Source organism: Nothobranchius furzeri, chromosome 10 (genome assembly GCF_043380555.1).
Source record: "Nothobranchius furzeri strain GRZ-AD chromosome 10, NfurGRZ-RIMD1, whole genome shotgun sequence".
Lineage (NCBI taxonomy): Eukaryota > Metazoa > Chordata > Actinopteri > Cyprinodontiformes > Nothobranchiidae > Nothobranchius > Nothobranchius furzeri.
Window position 1 is genome coordinate 67428320 of NC_091750.1, and position 19267 is coordinate 67447586.

A 19267-nucleotide genomic window follows, 5' to 3' on the forward strand; every position below is an offset into this window, starting at 1 on the left:
AATCAATCCTTTCCTCCTGGTGTAAGAAAAAGTTTCTTCAATGATTGGCACTCAAGAGGGCTAAGATTCCTGTCTGATTTACTTGAAAATGGTAATTTTATGTCATTCTCACAGCTCCAGGCTAAATACCAAATACCACACTCTCACTTTTACGGTTTTCTCCAGGTCAGACATATGGTACAGTCCAATATGTCACTCTCTGCAGAACTTCCTCCTTAATTTTAATCGGACTGGATACTTTTTAAGACAGTGGACTCTATTTTAAACGTCAATGAGCCCCTTGCGATTGAGTACACCATTGAGTCATGTAACAATCTTTTGGACTTCTTTTTGGACAAGGTAAGGGTGACAAGGGCCTCTATTCCACCACTTAAGCATGACCACTCTGCAGATCTCTGTGTTCCAAGGGCACTGGAGGGTTTTCAACCATTAACTCTTGCAGAGCTTGAGGATCTGGTCATGAGACTCAAGCCAACAGGGGGCGTTAACTGATGTTCTCCTGGCAAGGCAATAGACAGAAGTTTTTCCTGTAGTGGGTGACCATGTACTGCAAATTGTAAATAGCAGCTTGCTATCTGGGGAAGTCCCTATTTCCCTAAAACAGGCGGTAGTACGAACTCTGCTAAAGAAACCAGGACTGGACCCAACAATCTTGTCTAATTTCAGACCTGTATCAACACTCCCTTTCATCTCAAAAACCATAGAGAGTGCTGTGTTTATCCAACTGATGTCTTTTCTACAGGAATGAGGAATTGGAGAAGTAGTTCATTCTGGGTTCAAACCCTTTCATAGCACTGAATCTGCATTGCTGAAGGTCCTTGATGACATTTTATTGGCTAATGATTCCAGTGATGCTGTGGCTCTGGTGCTCTTGGACTTGACATCAGCCTTTGATACCATTGATCATAGTATCCTAATAAACCGGCTGGAGCGGTCTGTGGGCATTATGGGCCAGGCACTTAAGTGGATAAGATCATACTTGACAGGGAGGAATTTTTGTGTGAGGTTGGGGGACTGTTCCTCCGACCTGGCTGAGCTGCCTTGGGGAGTGCCCCAGGGATCGATTTTGGCCCCGCTATTTTTCTCCCTATATCTTCTATCCCTGTGTGACCTATTCCGCAAGCATGACGAGTCATTCCATTTATATGCTGATGATTGCCAGGTCATTTTTCCAATTAGGCATGGTGGTTTATGCACCATTCAACCTTTGTTGGACTGCCTGGAGGACATCAAGCTATGGTTGGCTCAGAACTACTTGTGTTTCAACAAAAACAAGACTGAAGTAATTCTCTTTACTCCACCAAAGACCCTAGGAGGTGCCCAAGGGCTTGATTTTTCCACACTGGCACCGCATCAGAAGGCGGTGGTCACTAACCTAGGGGTAAAGTTGGATGCAGAGCTCAGATTTGAGGCTCAAGTGAACGGAATTGTGAGATCTTGCTTCTTTCATCTACGCCGTATAGTGAAAATTAAGCCATTTCTGTCACGTAGTCATTTGGAAACTGTGTTCCATGCCTTTGTTACCTGCAGGCTGGATTATTGCAACTTGCTATATGCAGGGCTTAGGCAAGCTCCAATAGCACGCCTCCAGGCGGTTCAGAACTCGGCTGCTTGGTTGTTAACATCTACCAGGAGGTCTGAACAAATTACACCAGTCCTACGTGCCCTGCATTGGCTCCCTGTCTCCTATCACATCAGGTTTAAGGTATATCTGTTTGTGTTTAAGGCGTTAAACTCAGGGGCACCTAAATACCTGTCAGACATCATCCACCGACATGTACCGGTGCGTTCCCTTAGGTCAGCTGACCAGAGACTATTAACCGTGCCCAGGTACAGCCTGAAGTCTCGTGGGAGTCATGCCTTTTCAGTGTTCGGACCAAGTCTTTGGAATGAGCTGCCAATCGACGTAAAGCAGGCCAAATCACTGGAGACCTTTAAAGGCCGACTAAAAACACATCTGTTCTCGTTGGTGTTTGGACATTGAAGTTGGGATTGCGTGGGCAGCATCACTTTGAATGTGTCTGGATCTGATTCTGGAAACAGTACTGATATGGATTGCGACCTTGTACTCGGAATTTCTTATTGTATTTTAAATGGATATATGTCTGTTTTATTGTTGTGCTTGTTATTGGTGTACAGTGCTTTGTTTGTCCATTTTGGGCATGTGAAAGCGCTTTATAAATAAAGTTGATTTGATTTTTCTTCTAACAACAGGAAATTTATTTCACTTTTTTATGAAAAGTTATTCTCCCTTAATTGTTCTAGTAGTAACAGAAGTATGGAGTCCTGGGAGAAGGATCTGGAAATCAAGATTGATAGTGATATGTGGTCAGAAGTATTTGAATCTGCAAAAAAAATGTTAATATGTAATAGACTCAGAGAGAGTCAATACAGGATATTACACCAATTGCAGCGTACACCTTATTTTTTCAATAAGATTAACCCCCAAATTTCTCCCCTTTGTGGGAAATGTAGGAAGGAAGCGAGGACCCATTATCATTGTACTTGGAGTTGCCCCTTGATATCCAGGTTTTGGAAGAATATCTCTCTGGAGCTTAGCTCAATTTTTCACAAAACAGTAAAACCAGAGCCAGTCTTGTTTCTTCTCAATCTTCCTCTCGGGCAGCTTCCTATGTCTACAGGGCAAGTGCTGTTAATGGGCAAACTTTTACTTTTAGCAAGGCAATGTATCCTGTTCCAGTGGATTAAGGACAAACCACCTTCAGTTACACAGTGGTACAGAGAAATATTTAAGGTTCTCCCTCTGGAGCATCTCAGTGCTACATTAAGAGGAAATACCTATTTGTTTTATAATATTTGGCAACCCTTTCTTGACCATATCCCCGGTGACCTTGCTGATTTGCTGCAGAAGGGAAGAGCACATTTTATTTTCACTAATTCATAATCATGTCTAATTCCCCCCCCCCCCCCCCCCCGTATTTTTTTTTTCCTACTACAAGATATGTAGCACATGATGTGCAATTTGTACACGGAAGACCTGACTGTAATATGTCGGCGACTGCTGTGCGAGGTGGCTCTGTTTGTGTTTATATAAAATTAATAAAATGAATTACCAAAAAAAACAACTAAACCAAGATATCACAGCGCCAAACATAAGGATGTATAACGTAGCAATTTTAGCTGAAAAGCTAAATAATTATAATTAATTAATTCGTGCTGCATTTAGTGCCAACCACAGCCCAAGGTTATGAGTCAAACACCAGTCCATACTTGTGAAAACACCATGTGAGCACCTGTGTGCGTACATACGCTTGTGAATGTAAGGTTTCCTTACAGGAGTGTTATAACCTAAAGTTTAGTCCAGAAGTATAAAATGAAATAATCTCCTTCTGCTCCTTCAGGGTTCCTGGAGAAAAATCGCGACAGCCTCCACACTGACATCATCCAGCTTGTTCATTCATCCAAGAACAAATTCATCAAGCAGATCTTCCAGGCTGACATTGCCATGGTAACCAGTCACCCTCTCCAGCGACCTTTACTTTCTCCTCTGACCTGTTCTCACTCTACTGTCTCTCCTGTGTTGTTTTTTCATTTACACTTTTATCAGTTTCTCTGTGGCTATCAGCAGCCCAGCACTCCTACTCCCAAGGTAACTCAACAGTCTGGTGTTCATGTTTCCTTCTGCTGTGTCCTTCACTTCCTCAAACCTTCTTTTTACTCCACTGGTTTGTTGTTGGAAGACCCAGAGGAAATGTGGTGCTGATGAAAAACACTTACTGTTTCCTGTTGTGCCTGTGTGCGGTAGCCATAACCTTGTGTTGTGTAACTTAACAGATGTGTGTGAAGACTCGTCTTCAGCCTAACGAGAAAACAAATTCAGTTAATGTTGAGGATGTTTATGTGATCTGAAAACCGAATCCTTTAATCCTGTTAAAATGATAAACCGTGTTTCTATGAAAAGAATCAAACAAACTAAGGAAATGTAGCTTCGATAGCTGAAACACATTTTGATGCAAAGTCTGCGAGAACAAACTTGTTTTAGAGCCATTTCACATCATTTTGAAATCATTAGATCATATTCAAGAACTGATCAGTGATGCTTTAATCATCAAATGATTCTCCCCAGACCTGGAATTATTCAGCTCAAAGAAAAGTCTGTTTACTTTAAATAAATGTGGGCTATTTAAAAAGAGGCAATGTCTCAAAATGATCATTTTCTGTTAAACTGTTGACACATTTTTTTAAATCAAATTCAATCAGGAGCTCTGGCAGTGGCATTTTTTATGGAGGTAGTGACTTCTCCACATTTAATTTTTTTTTCTTTCATATATATATATATATATATATATATATATATATATATATATACTGTATATATACAGTATATATATATATATATATATATATATATATAATATATATATATATATATATAATATATATATATATATATATATATATATATATATATAATATATATATATATGTATATATATATATAATATATATATATATATATATATATATATATATATATACATTTTTTTTTCTATTGGGAAAAAAAGTCCACAACTTCTTCAAAAGTCACAAATCCAGGGCATTCCCTGGCCAGGTGAGAGACATAGTCCCTCCAACGTGTCCTGGGTCTACCTTTAGCCCTCCTCCCAGTTGGACGAGCCCGGAAAATCTCACCAGGGAGGCGTCCAGGAGGCATCCTGACCAGATGCCCGAGCTGCATGTCTTGGACACTCAGGTGAAGAGAGGGGCAGAGCTGTCAACTGACCACTACCTGGTGGTGAGTTGGCTCAGATGATGGTGGAGGACCGGTCCGACCAGGCAGACCCAAACGTATCGGAGGGTCTGCTGGGAACGTCTGGCAGAGTCTCCTGTCAGAAGGAGCTTCAATTCCCACCTCCGACAGAACTTCCAAAATGTTCCAGGGGAGGCGGGGGACATTGAATCTGAATGGACCCTGTTCCGTGCCTCCATTGTTGAGGCGGCCAACCAGAGCTGTAGTCGCAGGATCGCCTGTGCCTGTCACGGCGGTAACCCCCTAACCCGCTGGTGGACACTGGCAGTTAGGATGCTGTCAAGCTGAAGAAAGAGTCCTATCAGGTCTTTTTGGCCTGTGGGACTCCAGAGGCAGCTGACAGGTACCGGAAGTTCAAGCGGAATGAGGCTCGGGTGGTCGTGGAGGCAAAAACCCTGGCGTGGGAGGAGTTTGGTGAGACCATGGAGCAAGACTTCCATACAGCTTCGAGAAGATTCTGTCAACCCTCCGGCACCACACGAGGGGAAAGCAGTGTGCTACCAACATTATTTATAGTGGGGACAGTGTGCTGCTGACCTCTACTCAGGACGTTGTGGATCAGTAGGCAGAGTACTTCGAAGACCTCCTCAATCCCACCGACACGTCTTCCAGTGAGGAAGCAGAGTCTGGGGACTTTGGGTTGGCCTCTCAAATCTCTGGAGCTGAGGTCACTGAGGTGGTAAAAACACTCCTCTGTGGCAAGGCTCCATGGGTGGATGAGATCCGCCCGGAGTTCCTTAAGGCTCTGGATGTTGTGGGGCTGTGTTGGCCAACGCGGCTCATCAATATCGCATGGACATCGGGGGCAGTCCCATTGGACTGGCAGACCGGGGTGGTGGTTCCCTTATTTAAAAAGGGGGAGGGACCACAGGGTGTGTTCCAACTACAGGGGGATCACACTCCTGAGCCTTCCAGGTGAGGTCTATTCAGGGGTTCTGGAGAGGAGAGTCCGTCGGATTGTCGAACTTCAGATTCAGGAGAAGTAATGTGGTTTTCGTCCTGGCCGTGAAACACTGGACCAGCTCTATACCTTAGGGGGATCCTAGAGGGTGAGTGGGAATTTGCCCAGCCAATCTACATTTTAAAATCATTAAATATTTTTATTATTGAATTATTTTGCATAATAGTTAAAGGTATAGTGGAGGATGTTTCTGAATTTCAGAAAAGAACCACCCTCTCCTTGTAAAAAAAAAAAAAAAGAAACACCCATGAGAAAGAATGCCCAGCTTTCTTAATCACAAGTAGCTGCCGGCCTTGTGGCCAACTTCTAGCAGTAATCTGAAATGAATTTATCCAAATAGCATGCCAAACTTTAGCTTACTTGTTGAGCAGAAAACCGGCAACAGAGGCGTCTGTGTGGAGCCCAACCTTCGCTTAATGCAAGCGCAGGAAGTGAAAACTACCCAGCAAGGTACGACATACAACAGCCTTGCTTGAATGGTTCACCAGAATGATTGACAGTGACCAATGGTTCCGATGATCCAACTGGAAGAAAAATATCCTTTGCTATAGGAAGACTAAGTCATGCCCACCTACTTACGCATCATGGAAGAAAGAAAAAAATAAATGCAAGTCTATGGGGCTAAATACACTATTTTCTAATTCCGCTTGTTTTGTGCCATCGATTCACATATGATATCCGTGAATTTTAAAGACACATTTTGATACCAAGAACGTGCTTATTTTCGAACAGGGGGAAACGCTATTTTAGATTTTGTGTGAAAATAAGTCCAGGAATACAAATGCGCTTCATGAAAGTGACGTCATCGAACCAGACACGGAGAAAACTGAGGGAAAAGGGCTGTAAATTCAACAAACTTCCCACAGGAGGAAAGAACCACCATTGATCTGGTCATGTGGTAAGTAGCAACTACGCTAGGGGAGATGAGATTATGTGGTGAAGACACATATTCCACGTGCCGATTTCTAGTGTGTAGTCATGCTAATTACGAACTTTTACAAGCTAATAAATCTCAAAGTACGTGACTGGCGTGGTTGAAACACACATCATTACTTTTAGTTTAAATTGCTGTACAACATATGTGCGATCCAGGGCGTAAGGCAAAGCGGATTAGAAAATAGCATTTTTAGCCCCGTTGACTAAACTTGCATTCATTTTTTCGTTCTTCCGGAGACCAGTGATGCAGAAGTGAATTAGGCTCCCTATATCTTTAAACATGTTTAAAGTTTTGAAAAACCTTCTGAGAAAAGCCTTTTGATTCTCCATACATAACTTTTATTTTGTACACAACCTTTACAGACTGAATGCTTTTTCTTTTTTTTTTTTTTTTTTGGAATTGTTTTTAAATTGTAATTAAATTTTGACATTTCATTACATTTAAAAATGAAACTTTTTTATTTTAATGTTTCTATTAATCTTTTTTTTTACTCCTTTTTAAATAATTTCTTTCTGACAGTTTTGTAACAGAGTGTAAGCAGTTTATTTATTTTTAGTGTATTTGTGCTTTCTATTGCAGGGTGTTGAGACGAGGAAGCGTTCTCCCACTCTGAGCAGCCAGTTCAAACGTTCTCTGGAGATGCTGATGAGAACCCTGAGTGTGTGTCAACCATTTTTTGTTCGCTGTATCAAACCCAACGAGCTCAAAAAGCCAATGGTGAGCTAGCTCCTTCTCTCTGTTAAAAACTAGGCCTATTTCAGATTTTTTTTTCCCCTGTTAATGCCTTTTCTTACTTACATTTTTGTTCTTGTGTGTTTTTCTTCAGTTGTTTGACAGAGAGCTGTGTATTCGTCAGCTGCGCTATTCCGGAATGATGGAGACCATCCGGATCAGGAGGGCAGGTTATCCCATCAGATACAGCTTTGCTGAGTTTGTGGATCGCTACAGAGTTCTAATGCCTGGCATCAAACCTGCTCACATACAGGTCATTAACATAAAACATGTATTTTTAGGTTTTATATGGAGTCCCTGATAGGCCGGGGAGAAAGAAAATCTGTTGCCTTTCTTCAGGGTTTTTTGTTGCTTTTGCTTAGGCCCTGAAGGGCAAAGGGGGAAATTATTTTCTTTTGTGTAAATTTTTCTCAAACCCAAAGAAGGAAAAAAAAAATTGGAAAATTTAGGCGAGAGAAAAATTACTTTTCACCATGCCTTAGCAAAAGAAGACTTAGGAAAAATAAACAAATCTCTTATTTTTTCTTGAGTTTTGGATGAAAAGTGATCAAATAAAACCTTTAATCTAGATTTTTTTTATTACATGCAGATGACTTTAAAGTTGAGAGCAAACAAAAATTTGGTCAGAAAGAAAATGTCTTAAAAATGTGTTTTCCCCCGTGCCATTCCGGGCTTCCATAGTTTTGACATATATGCCCAACCGATATTTTTCCCTCATTGTGTAAAACAGTTACCGTCCTATGAAATGTCACTTTAGCCCTTTAACTGGCTGAGCAATGATTGTCTCCATCTTATTTTAAAATGTACAGAACAAATGGAAAAAACACAAAAAATAAAAACATTTCAGAAAAAGGTTCATTAACTGCACACATTATATTTTAACATCTTTATACATATCATATGCATGTATATTAAACACCCTTAGTGTCCCAAATGAACAAAAAATGCACAAAAGGTTCATTTTTCTTGGTGTGGAGGTTAAAGGGTTAACAGTGTTGGTTCCATCCAGGAGGACCTGCGGGGAACCTGCCAGCAGATAGTCTCAGACCGACTGGGTAAACACGAAGACTGGCAGATCGGAAAAACTAAGATTTTCCTAAAGGTTGGTTTCTGGATCCTGAGGAAAAAATTATGTTTGATGCTAAAAATTACCAAATATTCCAGTGAGCTTCCATTTTTCTTCACCTGTGATATTTAATCCTCTTTAAAATAGATCATTTTATTTCGAGTTAGCTGCAGTTTCTCTATTTAAACTCTGGAATCTGATCAAATGTTTTAATTTCAGTTTAAATTCTGAAGTAATTTTACAAGTTTCGTGCCATGTGTAAAAAAAATGTCTCCATCCTTTTAAGCACAGCATAACTAAAAGTAGTCCTGTAGGCATGAATTGATTTCATCTATCGTATTTAATCAGGACCATCACGACATGCAGCTGGAGATCGAGCGAGACAAAGCCATCACCGACAAGGTCATCCTCATCCAGAAGTCCGTGCGTGGACTGAAAGCAAGGCAGGTTTCAAGGACTCGTTTAATACCATTCAAAGAGTTGTTTCAACTTTAAAACAGTGAATCATTAGGACTCTAGGGGGTGCTTAAAGTAAGAAAAAACAGCAGAGTTCCTTTAATGTAACCAAATTGGATTTACTTGTTTTACAAGAGCAGAGACGTTGAGTATATTTTAGACTTTCCAGGGAGAACTAATGGTGTAAAGCAGACTATTGATTATTCGGACATATCTGGCCAAACGTTTTAGAAGAGGAATTCATCAAAGATGCAGCCCTTTGGTCCTCGATGGGCATTAAATCAGCTGAGAAATGTAAATGTGATTAGGTCCGTACAGTTTGGGATAGAATAATTAAAGCAGTATCATTGCAGATTAAGGATATTACGGGTTTTCCCAATTGTTTACACATATTTTCTGAAAGCATGCCTCGTATTGTCAGAACTATACAAACAAATCAATAAACATGCACACAATGGGCAGAACCCTTAAATTCTCCTGTAAAATGAAACTCTACATTCAAAACAATGTAAGTTCTTCTCAGAATGGTATTTTGTTTTCAAATGACACACAAACCATCACGAGTAGACATTTATAAGAACTAGTTGAACACTGACTATTTCTTCTCCAGTCATTATAATGACTTCCTGTCAGCCTTTTTGTGTTCAGTGTTGCACTTATTGTACTACAAGCCTACATACATGCAGAAGGTCTGTTTACACATTGTGTTATGTATATGGCATGTATTTGTGTCATATAAGACAGCAGGGAAATATTGCTTAGAGTGACCAATCCAGCCATGAATAGCATCAACTGCTATATCTCCACAAGCATCTTCTATTGTGTGTTTAGATTTTGGTCATACACTATAGCCAAACAAAAAAAAAAAAGAAATGTCTCAATAGGATTGAGGAATGAAGAATATTGAGGGAGATAAACAACTAAAAAGTGTGGCTGGGCAGTGAACCAGTAACGAACCAGAGCAGCCCAGTAGAAACTTGCGTTGTCCCAAACGACAACAACCTTGAGCTGTTCTGAACCGTCTACCTGATTTGGTGGAAGGAGTGTGTTGTGTAGGACGTCCAGGAGTGATCAGATGGACAGTATTGTAGGGGCCAAGGCTAGCATGGAGATGGATGACACTATGGTTAAAAATTACTGCTTTCATTTCTTAATCGTGTTGATATGTAACAGGTGTTAACCCATGTGGTGAGTTGGTGTGCAAAGTAGGACTGACTTTACAGTTTTGAATGACAGAGCTGTAAAATGAAGATATTCTCCATGAAAATTGTGCCAAATGCAGAGTTGTGTGTAGTGTTTTGACAAAGGTTTGTTTTAAAGCTGCAGATTGAGTGTAAAGCATGGCTTGTGCTTGTAGTTTAGCAGAATTGGTTCAGAATTCTTTTCAGTACAGTTGCCAAACTTACACAGAATCATAGCTCTGAACCATCTATTCCCTTAGCCCTCAGCAGCAATGACTTCATGGGATTTTTCACAAGTAAAATTAATTATATTAGAAACAAAATCTTTAGCATCCTCCCTAATGCGATTTCTTCTTCCTCAGTAAGTGAGGCAGTATCAGAGGTAACTGTAGAACCTTATCTGTGTTTGAACCGTTTTGATCCAGTTGAGCTTTCGGAGTTATCAAAAATAATAGCTTCATCTAAACCTTCCACTTGCATTTTAGATCCAATCCCAACCAAATTATTTAAAGATGAATTTCCTTTGGTTACTGCCCCCATTCTAGATATAATCAATCTATCCTTAGTAAATGGATATGTACCACAGGATTTTAAGTTTGCTGTAATCAAACCTTCACTTAAGAAGCCTTCTCTGGATCCAGATGACCCAATGAATTATAGACCAATATCTAACCTTCCATTTTTATCCAAAGTCCTGGAGAAAATACTGGCCATCCAAGTATGTGAGCATTTAAACACAAATGATCTGTTTGAGGAATTTCAGTCTGGTTTTAGAGAGTATCACAGCACTGAAACTGCGTTAGTGAGAGTTACAAATGATATTCTCATGGCCTTGAATAAGAATCCTGTGTCTGTTCTAGTCTTGTTAGATCTCAGTGCTGCCTTTGACACAGTAGATCACAATGTTCTTGTAGAAAGGCTTGAACATGTTGTAGGGATCAAAGGAACGGCGCTAGGCTGGTTTTAATCCTACCTGTCTGATAGATTTCATTTTGTAAATGTACATGACAAATCTTCTTCATACTCCAGGGTTACTTATGGAGTACCACAGGCTTGTTTTGAGGACATAAAAAATTGGATGACCCTAAACTTTTTGCTTTTAAATCAAGACAAGACTGAAGTTCTCATCTTTGGACCTGAAATCCAGAAAAGGAAATGGCTTAGTCAATCACCTGACCTGAATGGCATTATATTTATCTCTGAGAATAAAGTAAGGAACCTTGGTGTTATTTTTGACCAGGACATGTCATTCAAATCCCAGGTTAAACAGGTTTTTAGGATTTCCTTTTTGCACCTTCGGAATATTGCTAAGATTAGAAACATCCTTTCCAGGAGTGATGCTGAAAAAGTAGTTCATGCATTTATTACATCAAGACTGGATTACTGTAATTCATTACTCTCAGGAAGTCCACAGAATGTAGTTAAAAGTCTTCAGCTTGTCCAAAATGCTGCATCTAGAGTTTTGATGAGAATTAAAAAGAGAGATCATATCCCTTCTGTCTTAGCTTCCCGACATTGGCTGCCTGTTAAATTCAGAATAGATTTTAAGATCCTCCTTCTCACATATAAAGCTCTTAATAATCAAGCTCCATCATACATCAGCAACCTGATTGTTCCATATGTTCCTAACCGAGCATTTCGCTCTCAGACTGCAGGTTTACTGGTGGTTCCCAGAATATCTAAAATTAGGATGGGAGGCAGATCTTTTAGTTATCAGGCTCCTCTCCTGTGGAACCAGCTCCCAGCCTTAGTCCGTGAGGCAGACACCTTGTCTACTTTTAAGTCTAGGCTTAAAACATTTTTATTTGATAGGGCCTATGGTTAAAATCTGATGCTAGCCTAGATCTGGACAAGTGGGGGAGTAGAGGGAGGTGGAGTGTACAGAAGATAAAGACGGCTCTCCCTTGCCCTGCCTCCAACATGCCTCCTTCTAAAAGGCTAGGTTATCCAGAGTTATCTCTGTAGTTATGCTGCTATAGGCTTAGACTGCTGGAGGATACACTGACCACTTTTCACACTCGACTATTTTCTTCTACAATCTGCTCTTTAACGGTATTATTTCCTGCAATTTCAGCTGTTAACTTTATTTTTTCTCTAAGTGTTTTTCTCCCCAGAAGAAGCTACAATGATGTTCTGCTGAGCTGTGGTGGCCTCATGGAGGGGGCCATCGTCTAGCACACTGCTGCTAACCACTTAAATATTCTCCCTCTCCTGATAATAACTTTTTGCTTTCCCTGACGTTGGATGTGCTACTGCTAGTTTACCCGTTTAACAATAGATTCACTAGGATAAATACAATAAAGTTTATCTCTCGCCAAATAGAATATTTACTAAGCAATCACAATGTAACCATAGACACATTGCTGTGTGTGTGTGTGTGTGTGTGTGTGTGTGTGTGTGTGTGTGTGTGTGTGTGTGTGTGTGTGTGTGTGTGTGTGTGTGTGTGTGTGTGTGTGTGTGTGTGTGTGTTTGTGTGTGTGTGTGCGTGCGTGCGTGCGTGCATGCGTGCCTCCACTGTGCGTGCGTGCCTCCACTGTCACTTTATGCTTGCTTAGTATGAGGATTGCTGTTAAGACACTGACACTAGTCAGTGACTTGATGCAATTTGCGCGGTTCCTTATATAGGAAACATTTTTTCTGATTGGCTTAATGAACTGACCTGGATTGGAATATGTGAAGTGCCTTGAGATGACTCTTGTCGTGATTTGGCGCTATATACATAAAATTGAATTGAATTGAATCAAAGCTGCAGATTGAGTGTACAGCATGGCTTGTGCTTGTAGTTTAGCAGAATTGGTTCAGGGAGTTGGTGCATCACTTACATGTAGTAGTCATTGTGTTAGACATACAAGGAATTCTGTGTTAACAACTAGGAAAAACTGTAAAACAAACTAAATGTATTTTACACATTTTAGTTTCTTAAAAGTCTTCATTCAGCTCTCAAAGCAGGTTTTAAATCTAAATGTATGTTTTCATCACAGAACAAACTTCCTTAGACTGAAGACAGCTGTGATTTTCATACAGAAGCTCTGGAGGGGTTATCAAAACAGGAAGAATTACCAAATTGTGAGTAAATTGTGTTCTAACTTATCTTTATATCTCTAAACTGTAAAACTTAAGTGGGATTTCTCCATATTTGCCACATAGTGTGTTATAACGAGATGTGCAAATTGCTTTTCTCCTCCAGATGAAGTCTGGCTTCATCCGTCTGCAGGCGGTCTGCAGGTCCAGGAAGCATTACAGAAGCTACCGGATCACTCGCCACCGGATTACTCTGATCCAAGCCCGCTGTCGGGGCTTCCTCATCCGACAGGCGTTCGGGCAGCGTCTCCAAGCTGTGCTGACCATCCAGGCCTTTACCAGAGGAATGATAGCCAGACGCCTCTGCCAGAGGCTCAGGGCCGAGGTAAATGACCATTATGTTTATTATTGCTACTTCTACATGTTTGTCGACACTCCAGAAAGGGAGGGCTTCTGGTTCTGAAGCCAAACTGGGAGAAAACAATCTGCTTTAAGATCACCCAAGATTTATGCTATTTAGCCTTTTTAGAGGCATTTATGAGGAGGAAACCATAGTTTAACCTTTCTGAGTCCTAACTGTTTATTTTCTCCTTCTGGTCTGTTTTCTTTTCCTTTATAGTGAAATAATCCCTGCATTTATTAGTTATGAACTCCTGTCTGTCCTGCATCTGCTCTCGCCTTTCTGTGGCTTTGCTACAGCTTTCCTTTATGTGGTGCTTCTTTGTGTGACACTGGAAATTTATTTTCTGTCCAAATGAAGGTTTGGCTGCAACAAAAGAGCAATTTCTTTTTTCTTTTTTAATTTCACACTTAATTTTTAACAGAGATTTTTTCCTTTGTTGTGGGAAAATGCAACTTTGCAGTGTTAAATGAGCTTATAGCTGCATACAGACAGGAGTATTTATGCTCTGTGATTCTAAAAAGGTGCATTAAAATCAACAAATGCCAAATCATTTTAAAAACCTAAGGGATTAACTGTTAGAAAAATATAAATGTTTTTATTTTGAAAAATGAAATTAAATCTTAGTCTTTCTTTCAAAGTTTGAAGAATAGCTTCAAGTACTACAAAAAAAGGTGAACCTTCAGAAATACTATAAATATTTTCTGCCTTTATTTATATATTTTTAATGTGTGTTGAATATGATTGTAGAAGGAATGTCATCGATTGTTTTGCAGATTTAAAGCCTCAAATGTTACCATTTTGTTTTTTTATGGCCGTGTTTGAATTATTAATGGGAGTTTAAGAGATTAATCTGTAAATTATACAAAGTTGTAAATTTCGAGGTTATTTTGGAGAAATTCTATGGAGCCCTAAAGAGACTTGTAAAAAAAAAACATTGGTTTCTGGTGCACATCATTTACTTCAGCTGAAGTCAAAATTCACTTTGATTTTTATCAAAAATGGCTGATCTGTTCAAAGTAACTTCATGTCCCTCTGCAGCCATTCTCTACCATAATCTGAGTGTGTGGACCATTGCTTGGCTGGCTGCTAGGACGATCGGGTGCTCTTTTTACACTTGTCCCTTCAGGGGCTCCGTAGAGTTCTGAAACATTTTTTGTGCCTGTTAACTGCGTTATTCTGTAATATAATTTATTTAAACCTTAATTACAAAAAAACATTTTCTACAGGTAACGTGGTACACCAAAGTGATTTATATCTTAATTTTTTATTGAAAGAACACATAAAATGTTCTTATCTTGTAATACCTAATAGTCAAAGTTAGAAAATAATATTCTGAGATGAAAGAATGAAAATGAGCCCAAATATTGGTTATAGTTTTTGCTTGTCTTTTTGCTGTCTTTTTGTGTGTGTGTGTGTGTGTGTGTGTGTGTGTGTGTGTGTGTGTGTGTGTATTTTTTTATTTCACTCCAACATTTTTGCTGTCTTGTCCTCTTATGTTGCCTCTAGAAACAGATTATGATTACTATGTTTATTTTGTAACAGACTAACCTGATAACACTTATGGCCTTAAATGTTTGTGTTTTGTGAAACTAATAAAATTTCCCAAAAAAAAAAAGGATAAACTAACAAACTAACCTTTTGGTGTTCTTTCACTCTTATTAAAAATATTTTTGCTTGCTTTGGGGAGAAGAAAGTCAAGCATTCATGTTTTATTTTAGTTTTGGTATCCATGTAGCAAACTTTTCTTTGCTTTTCAGCCACATTCAATCATATAAAGATTAAAGTTAAAGTACGCTTTTTTCACGTACTAAAGGATCATAATTCTCTAACTTAAATATTTGCATTGTCATAATTAGTTAATTTAATGATCAAATGTTTAATATAAATCTGAAAAAGCAACAGCTCTTCCTGCATTAAAGGAACAGAAATACCGCTCTTTCACGTTAGGCCTAATATTAAAAAATATATACATTTTATTATTTAGATTAGAAGCTTTAAATCATCTGGACATACTTACTTTTTAAAGGTGTGGAACACTGAAAAACCACTTTCTAATGATCATTTCTGATTATAATCGCTCACTGAGTTTTTTATGCAGGCTAAACATGAAAATAGTCTCCTACACCTATCTCCTGCATCTGAAAACAGATGATGAATCTCTAGGATTAGAAATCCTGACTGATCTACGTCACCCTGTCACTTAACATTCGTGGACTTGCCCATCTTGACTCACGATGGGCTGTTGTTGGTTTAGCGTCCAGGAAACTGCAGAGAACGTCTCTGTTAGTAGAAGCTAACCGTTAGCATTAGCAGCTCCACCACACAGCAGAAGTCCAGGCTAGAGGTATTTGTGGAGATAAAACATAAACGCTGCAGAGCAAATGGAGTCTGTGGTAGAGCCGTGTTGCTGTTAGCCAAGCAGAAGAGAGATGTCCGAATATCAGAAAATAAGACTCCAAATCCTGTCGTCTGAAGCTACTTTCTCCTCTGGCTGGATTCTCTGTGGTGATACGAGCGCAACGGAGGACCCGTCTCCTGAGTTTGGAAGAGCCGAGCTGGACACGCATGAAGACACATGTTAACATGATACATGTGTTAGTGAGGTTACTGAGAACATTTTAACTTTAATCTTTAAAACTTACATTTTCCCGTTAAAGCCAAAAGTACCTAATGTGAGTTTTTTTGTCCTGTTTTGAGGTATTTTTGTTGCCTATGAAATAACCGTCATCCTACCTCCTGTTTTCTCTACTCGAAGCGGCACCATCGCCTGGAAGCCGAGCGCCAGCGCCTGGCTGAGGAGGAGCTGCTGAGGAACCAGATGACCATTCGGCGGGCCAAAGCAGAGGCTGAGAGGAAACACCAGGAGCGGCTCATCCAGCTGGCCCAGGAGCAGGAGGAGAGGGAGAGGGAGGAAAAACAGGAGGCCAGGAGGAAGAAGATGATGCTGGAACAGATGGAGAGGGAGAAGGAACAGCCTGTCGATCACTCTGAGATGGTCGACCGAATGTTTGGGTTTCTTGGAGACTCTGGGCCGTTACCAAACCTGGATGGACAAGCACCAGCTGGCTTTGAAGTTTGTGCTCTTTTGTTTTCTGCAGCTGAGGTGAAGAATTTCTGTTTTTGCTTTAACCTAAAGCCCACGTGTGTTTCCTCAGGACCTGGAGAAGATGCCTCGTGGTGAGGAAGCAGAAGAGGTGCTGAATGAAGCTCCTCCGCTTCCTGATGAGGAAGATGAAGATTTGTCAGAGTATAAGTTCTCCAAGTTTGCTGCCACTTACTTCCAGGGTGTTTCCACTCACACCTACATCAGACGACCGCTCAAACAACCTCTGCTGTACCACGAGGATGAAGGAGACCAGCTGGTGAGACTGAACATCACCCTGAGTTTGCTTCAGCAAATCAAATCATGTTTTCAGTCAGTGAGCCCTATAGATATTTATTGAGAATTATAAAGTGTCTCCTTTCAAAAGGTCCTTCATCAGTTGCAGCTCTTAAGTTTTACTAAGGTTTTTCTGAGGGGAGAAACGGCTCTTTGGATTGTAAAGTTTGTAGACCTCTGGTCTATATTTGAGGATTTCTCTAAACGTTCCTGTAAAGCAACAGAAAAACCTGAAGAAGCTGCAGATTCATTATATTCATGATTTATAAACCTCACAGGTAACATAAAGCCCCTGCTCTGTTCTCCAGGCAGCATTAGCCGTGTGGATCACCGTGTTGAGGTTCATGGGGGACCTCTCTGAGCCAAAATACCAAATGGTGCTCAACGACGGCAGCGAGAAGATCCCCGTCATGACGAAGATCTACGAAACCCTCGGGAAAAGGACCTACAAGAGGGAGCTGCAGGAGCTGCAGGTGGAAGGAGAGGTGAGAACGTGTAGCCGGGTTTGTGAGGTTCTTCAGAGGAACATGGAGGATTTAACCTGTTTGTGTCTACAGAACAGCTCCATAAATACCCAGAAGAGGAACAGCGTCAGACATAAACTGGTGTCTCTGACACTGAAGAGGAAATCCAAGATCACAGAGGAGGTGAGGCTCCGGTCAGACCTTTAGCTCAACTCTGGTGTTTCTCATCAGGATGCAGTAGCTTTAACAGAGGTAAATAAGAACGTGTTATAATTAAAACCTACAGAAACTGGGTATCTTCCTGCATAACAAGGCCTTTAAAGAGACACTTTGCAGCCTTCACATTTATAAATCATTTTCTGGAGCCAGCATTTGCTAAAATTAACTTTTTACAGTAATATTGAAATGTCACTCTGACCTCCACCACCCTCTGTGGCCAGACTACTTTTGCAAATTCAGAGTGCCAGCCCAGTCTGTTGGAAAAAATACCTGGTGCTGCATTCTGCTTCTAGCACATTTTCTTAATGTTTCAGATCATAAACCGCTCCTGTAGACCCTAATGAAGGCTGGGGAGACATTTCAGCTGTTAGATTAAGGTGATCAAAAGACAAATGCACAGCAAGGGGATACGTTTTGATTTGGGTTCTACTAAAAGGACACCCGGGGGTGCTAAAAGCAAGCCAAAACGGCCTAGTCTCCCTTGAACTCAAAGTTTCAGGTTTATAATCCGACACCTCAAGGTGTCTAATTGAGTTTACCGTCTGTTTCAGGTCACCAGGCGGCTCACCGAGGGGAGCGACTACGTTCTTCAGGGTAACAGCATGCTGGAGGACCGACCCACCTCCAACCTGGAGAAACTTCACTTCATCATCGGGAACGGCATCCTACGACCAGCTCTCAGGTGAGCTGTGAAACGTTTTCTAAATCCACCTCAGCAGCCATCTTTTCTCTCACGGTGGAAACTCCGATCAGCTGATCGTGTTTGGAGAACTTGTTGTTTTTGACTTTCAGAGATGAGATCTACTGTCAGATCTGCAAGCAGCTCAGCCAGAACCCGTCAAAGAGCAGCCACGCCCGCGGGTGGATCCTCCTCTCTCTGTGCGTCGGCTGCTTCGCCCCCACCGAGAAGTTTGTTAAAGTAAGGTTGATTTTCTAATTTCACATTAAGCTTTTTTTTCAGGTGTTTAACATGTGTTTTAACGTCAACAGGCTGCTTCCTGTTTATTCCCATCCTAAAATAAAATGTTTTTGTTTTTCATTTGCCACCTTTTTGACTCTTTTATGATGTTTCCAGTATTTACGAACCTTTTTGAAGAACGGCCCTCCTGGATATGCTCCGTACTGTGAAGAGAGGCTGAGGAGAACGTTTGCTAACTGCACACGGACACAACCACCGTCCTGGTTGGAGCTGCAGGTATCAAATGTCGATTTGAGGTCCTGGACAGGAAGATCGTTTTTTGTTTCCTCTGAAATGGCAATGAAACAACTACAAGTAGCTCAGCGAAGTTCATGTATTTATTTTTTTGTTCTACAGGCCACAAAGTCTAAGAAGCCCATCATGCTACCTGTGACCTTTATGGACGGCACCACCAAGACGCTGCTGGCGGATTCCGCCACCACAGCATTTGAGCTTTGCAACGCTCTGGCGGACAAGATCAACCTGAGGGACCGATTTGGCTTCTCTCTGTACATCGCTCTGTTTGACAAGGTACGAATGGAGCCAAAATTGTCTACGAGTAACTCTACCTTTGGTGCCAAGCGTTATGTTTTAGGGATTATAGAAGTAAAGGTAAAATTCTGTGAAGAAGGGAAGAAGTCCACTACATTTACTAGAAAACAAGACAAATTTTCCATGATTAAAGGTACAAATTCACTAGAATAAAACTGATATTTTCT

General features: G+C 40.6%; 1 protein-coding gene across 3 annotated transcripts in view; it reads left to right on the forward strand.

Moving 5' to 3' along the window:
* LOC107396139 (unconventional myosin-VIIa) overlaps positions 1–19267 on the forward strand; it is a 56410-nt gene that overhangs the window by 25195 nt on the left and 11948 nt on the right. For 2 of the 3 annotated variants that reach the window (XR_011521836.1, XM_070555932.1), the window contains exons 16-31: positions 3363–3469; positions 3569–3610; positions 7249–7386; positions 7496–7654; positions 8411–8503; positions 8816–8910; positions 13086–13170; positions 13292–13510; positions 16284–16601; positions 16684–16890; positions 17216–17392; positions 17465–17554; positions 18142–18272; positions 18383–18509; positions 18666–18785; positions 18906–19079. Coding sequence is in view for 2 of the 3 variants with exons in the window: in XM_070555932.1 (XP_070412033.1) it covers positions 3363–3469; positions 3569–3610; positions 7249–7386; positions 7496–7654; positions 8411–8503; positions 8816–8910; positions 13086–13170; positions 13292–13510; positions 16284–16601; positions 16684–16890; positions 17216–17392; positions 17465–17554; positions 18142–18272; positions 18383–18509; positions 18666–18785; positions 18906–19079 (2282 nt within the window). In the remaining variant the exon portion in view is untranslated. The remainder of the gene's footprint in view (positions 1–3362; positions 3470–3568; positions 3611–7248; positions 7387–7495; positions 7655–8410; positions 8504–8815; positions 8911–13085; positions 13171–13291; positions 13511–16283; positions 16602–16683; positions 16891–17215; positions 17393–17464; positions 17555–18141; positions 18273–18382; positions 18510–18665; positions 18786–18905; positions 19080–19267) is intronic. The other variant, XM_070555933.1, reaches the window with a different exon arrangement.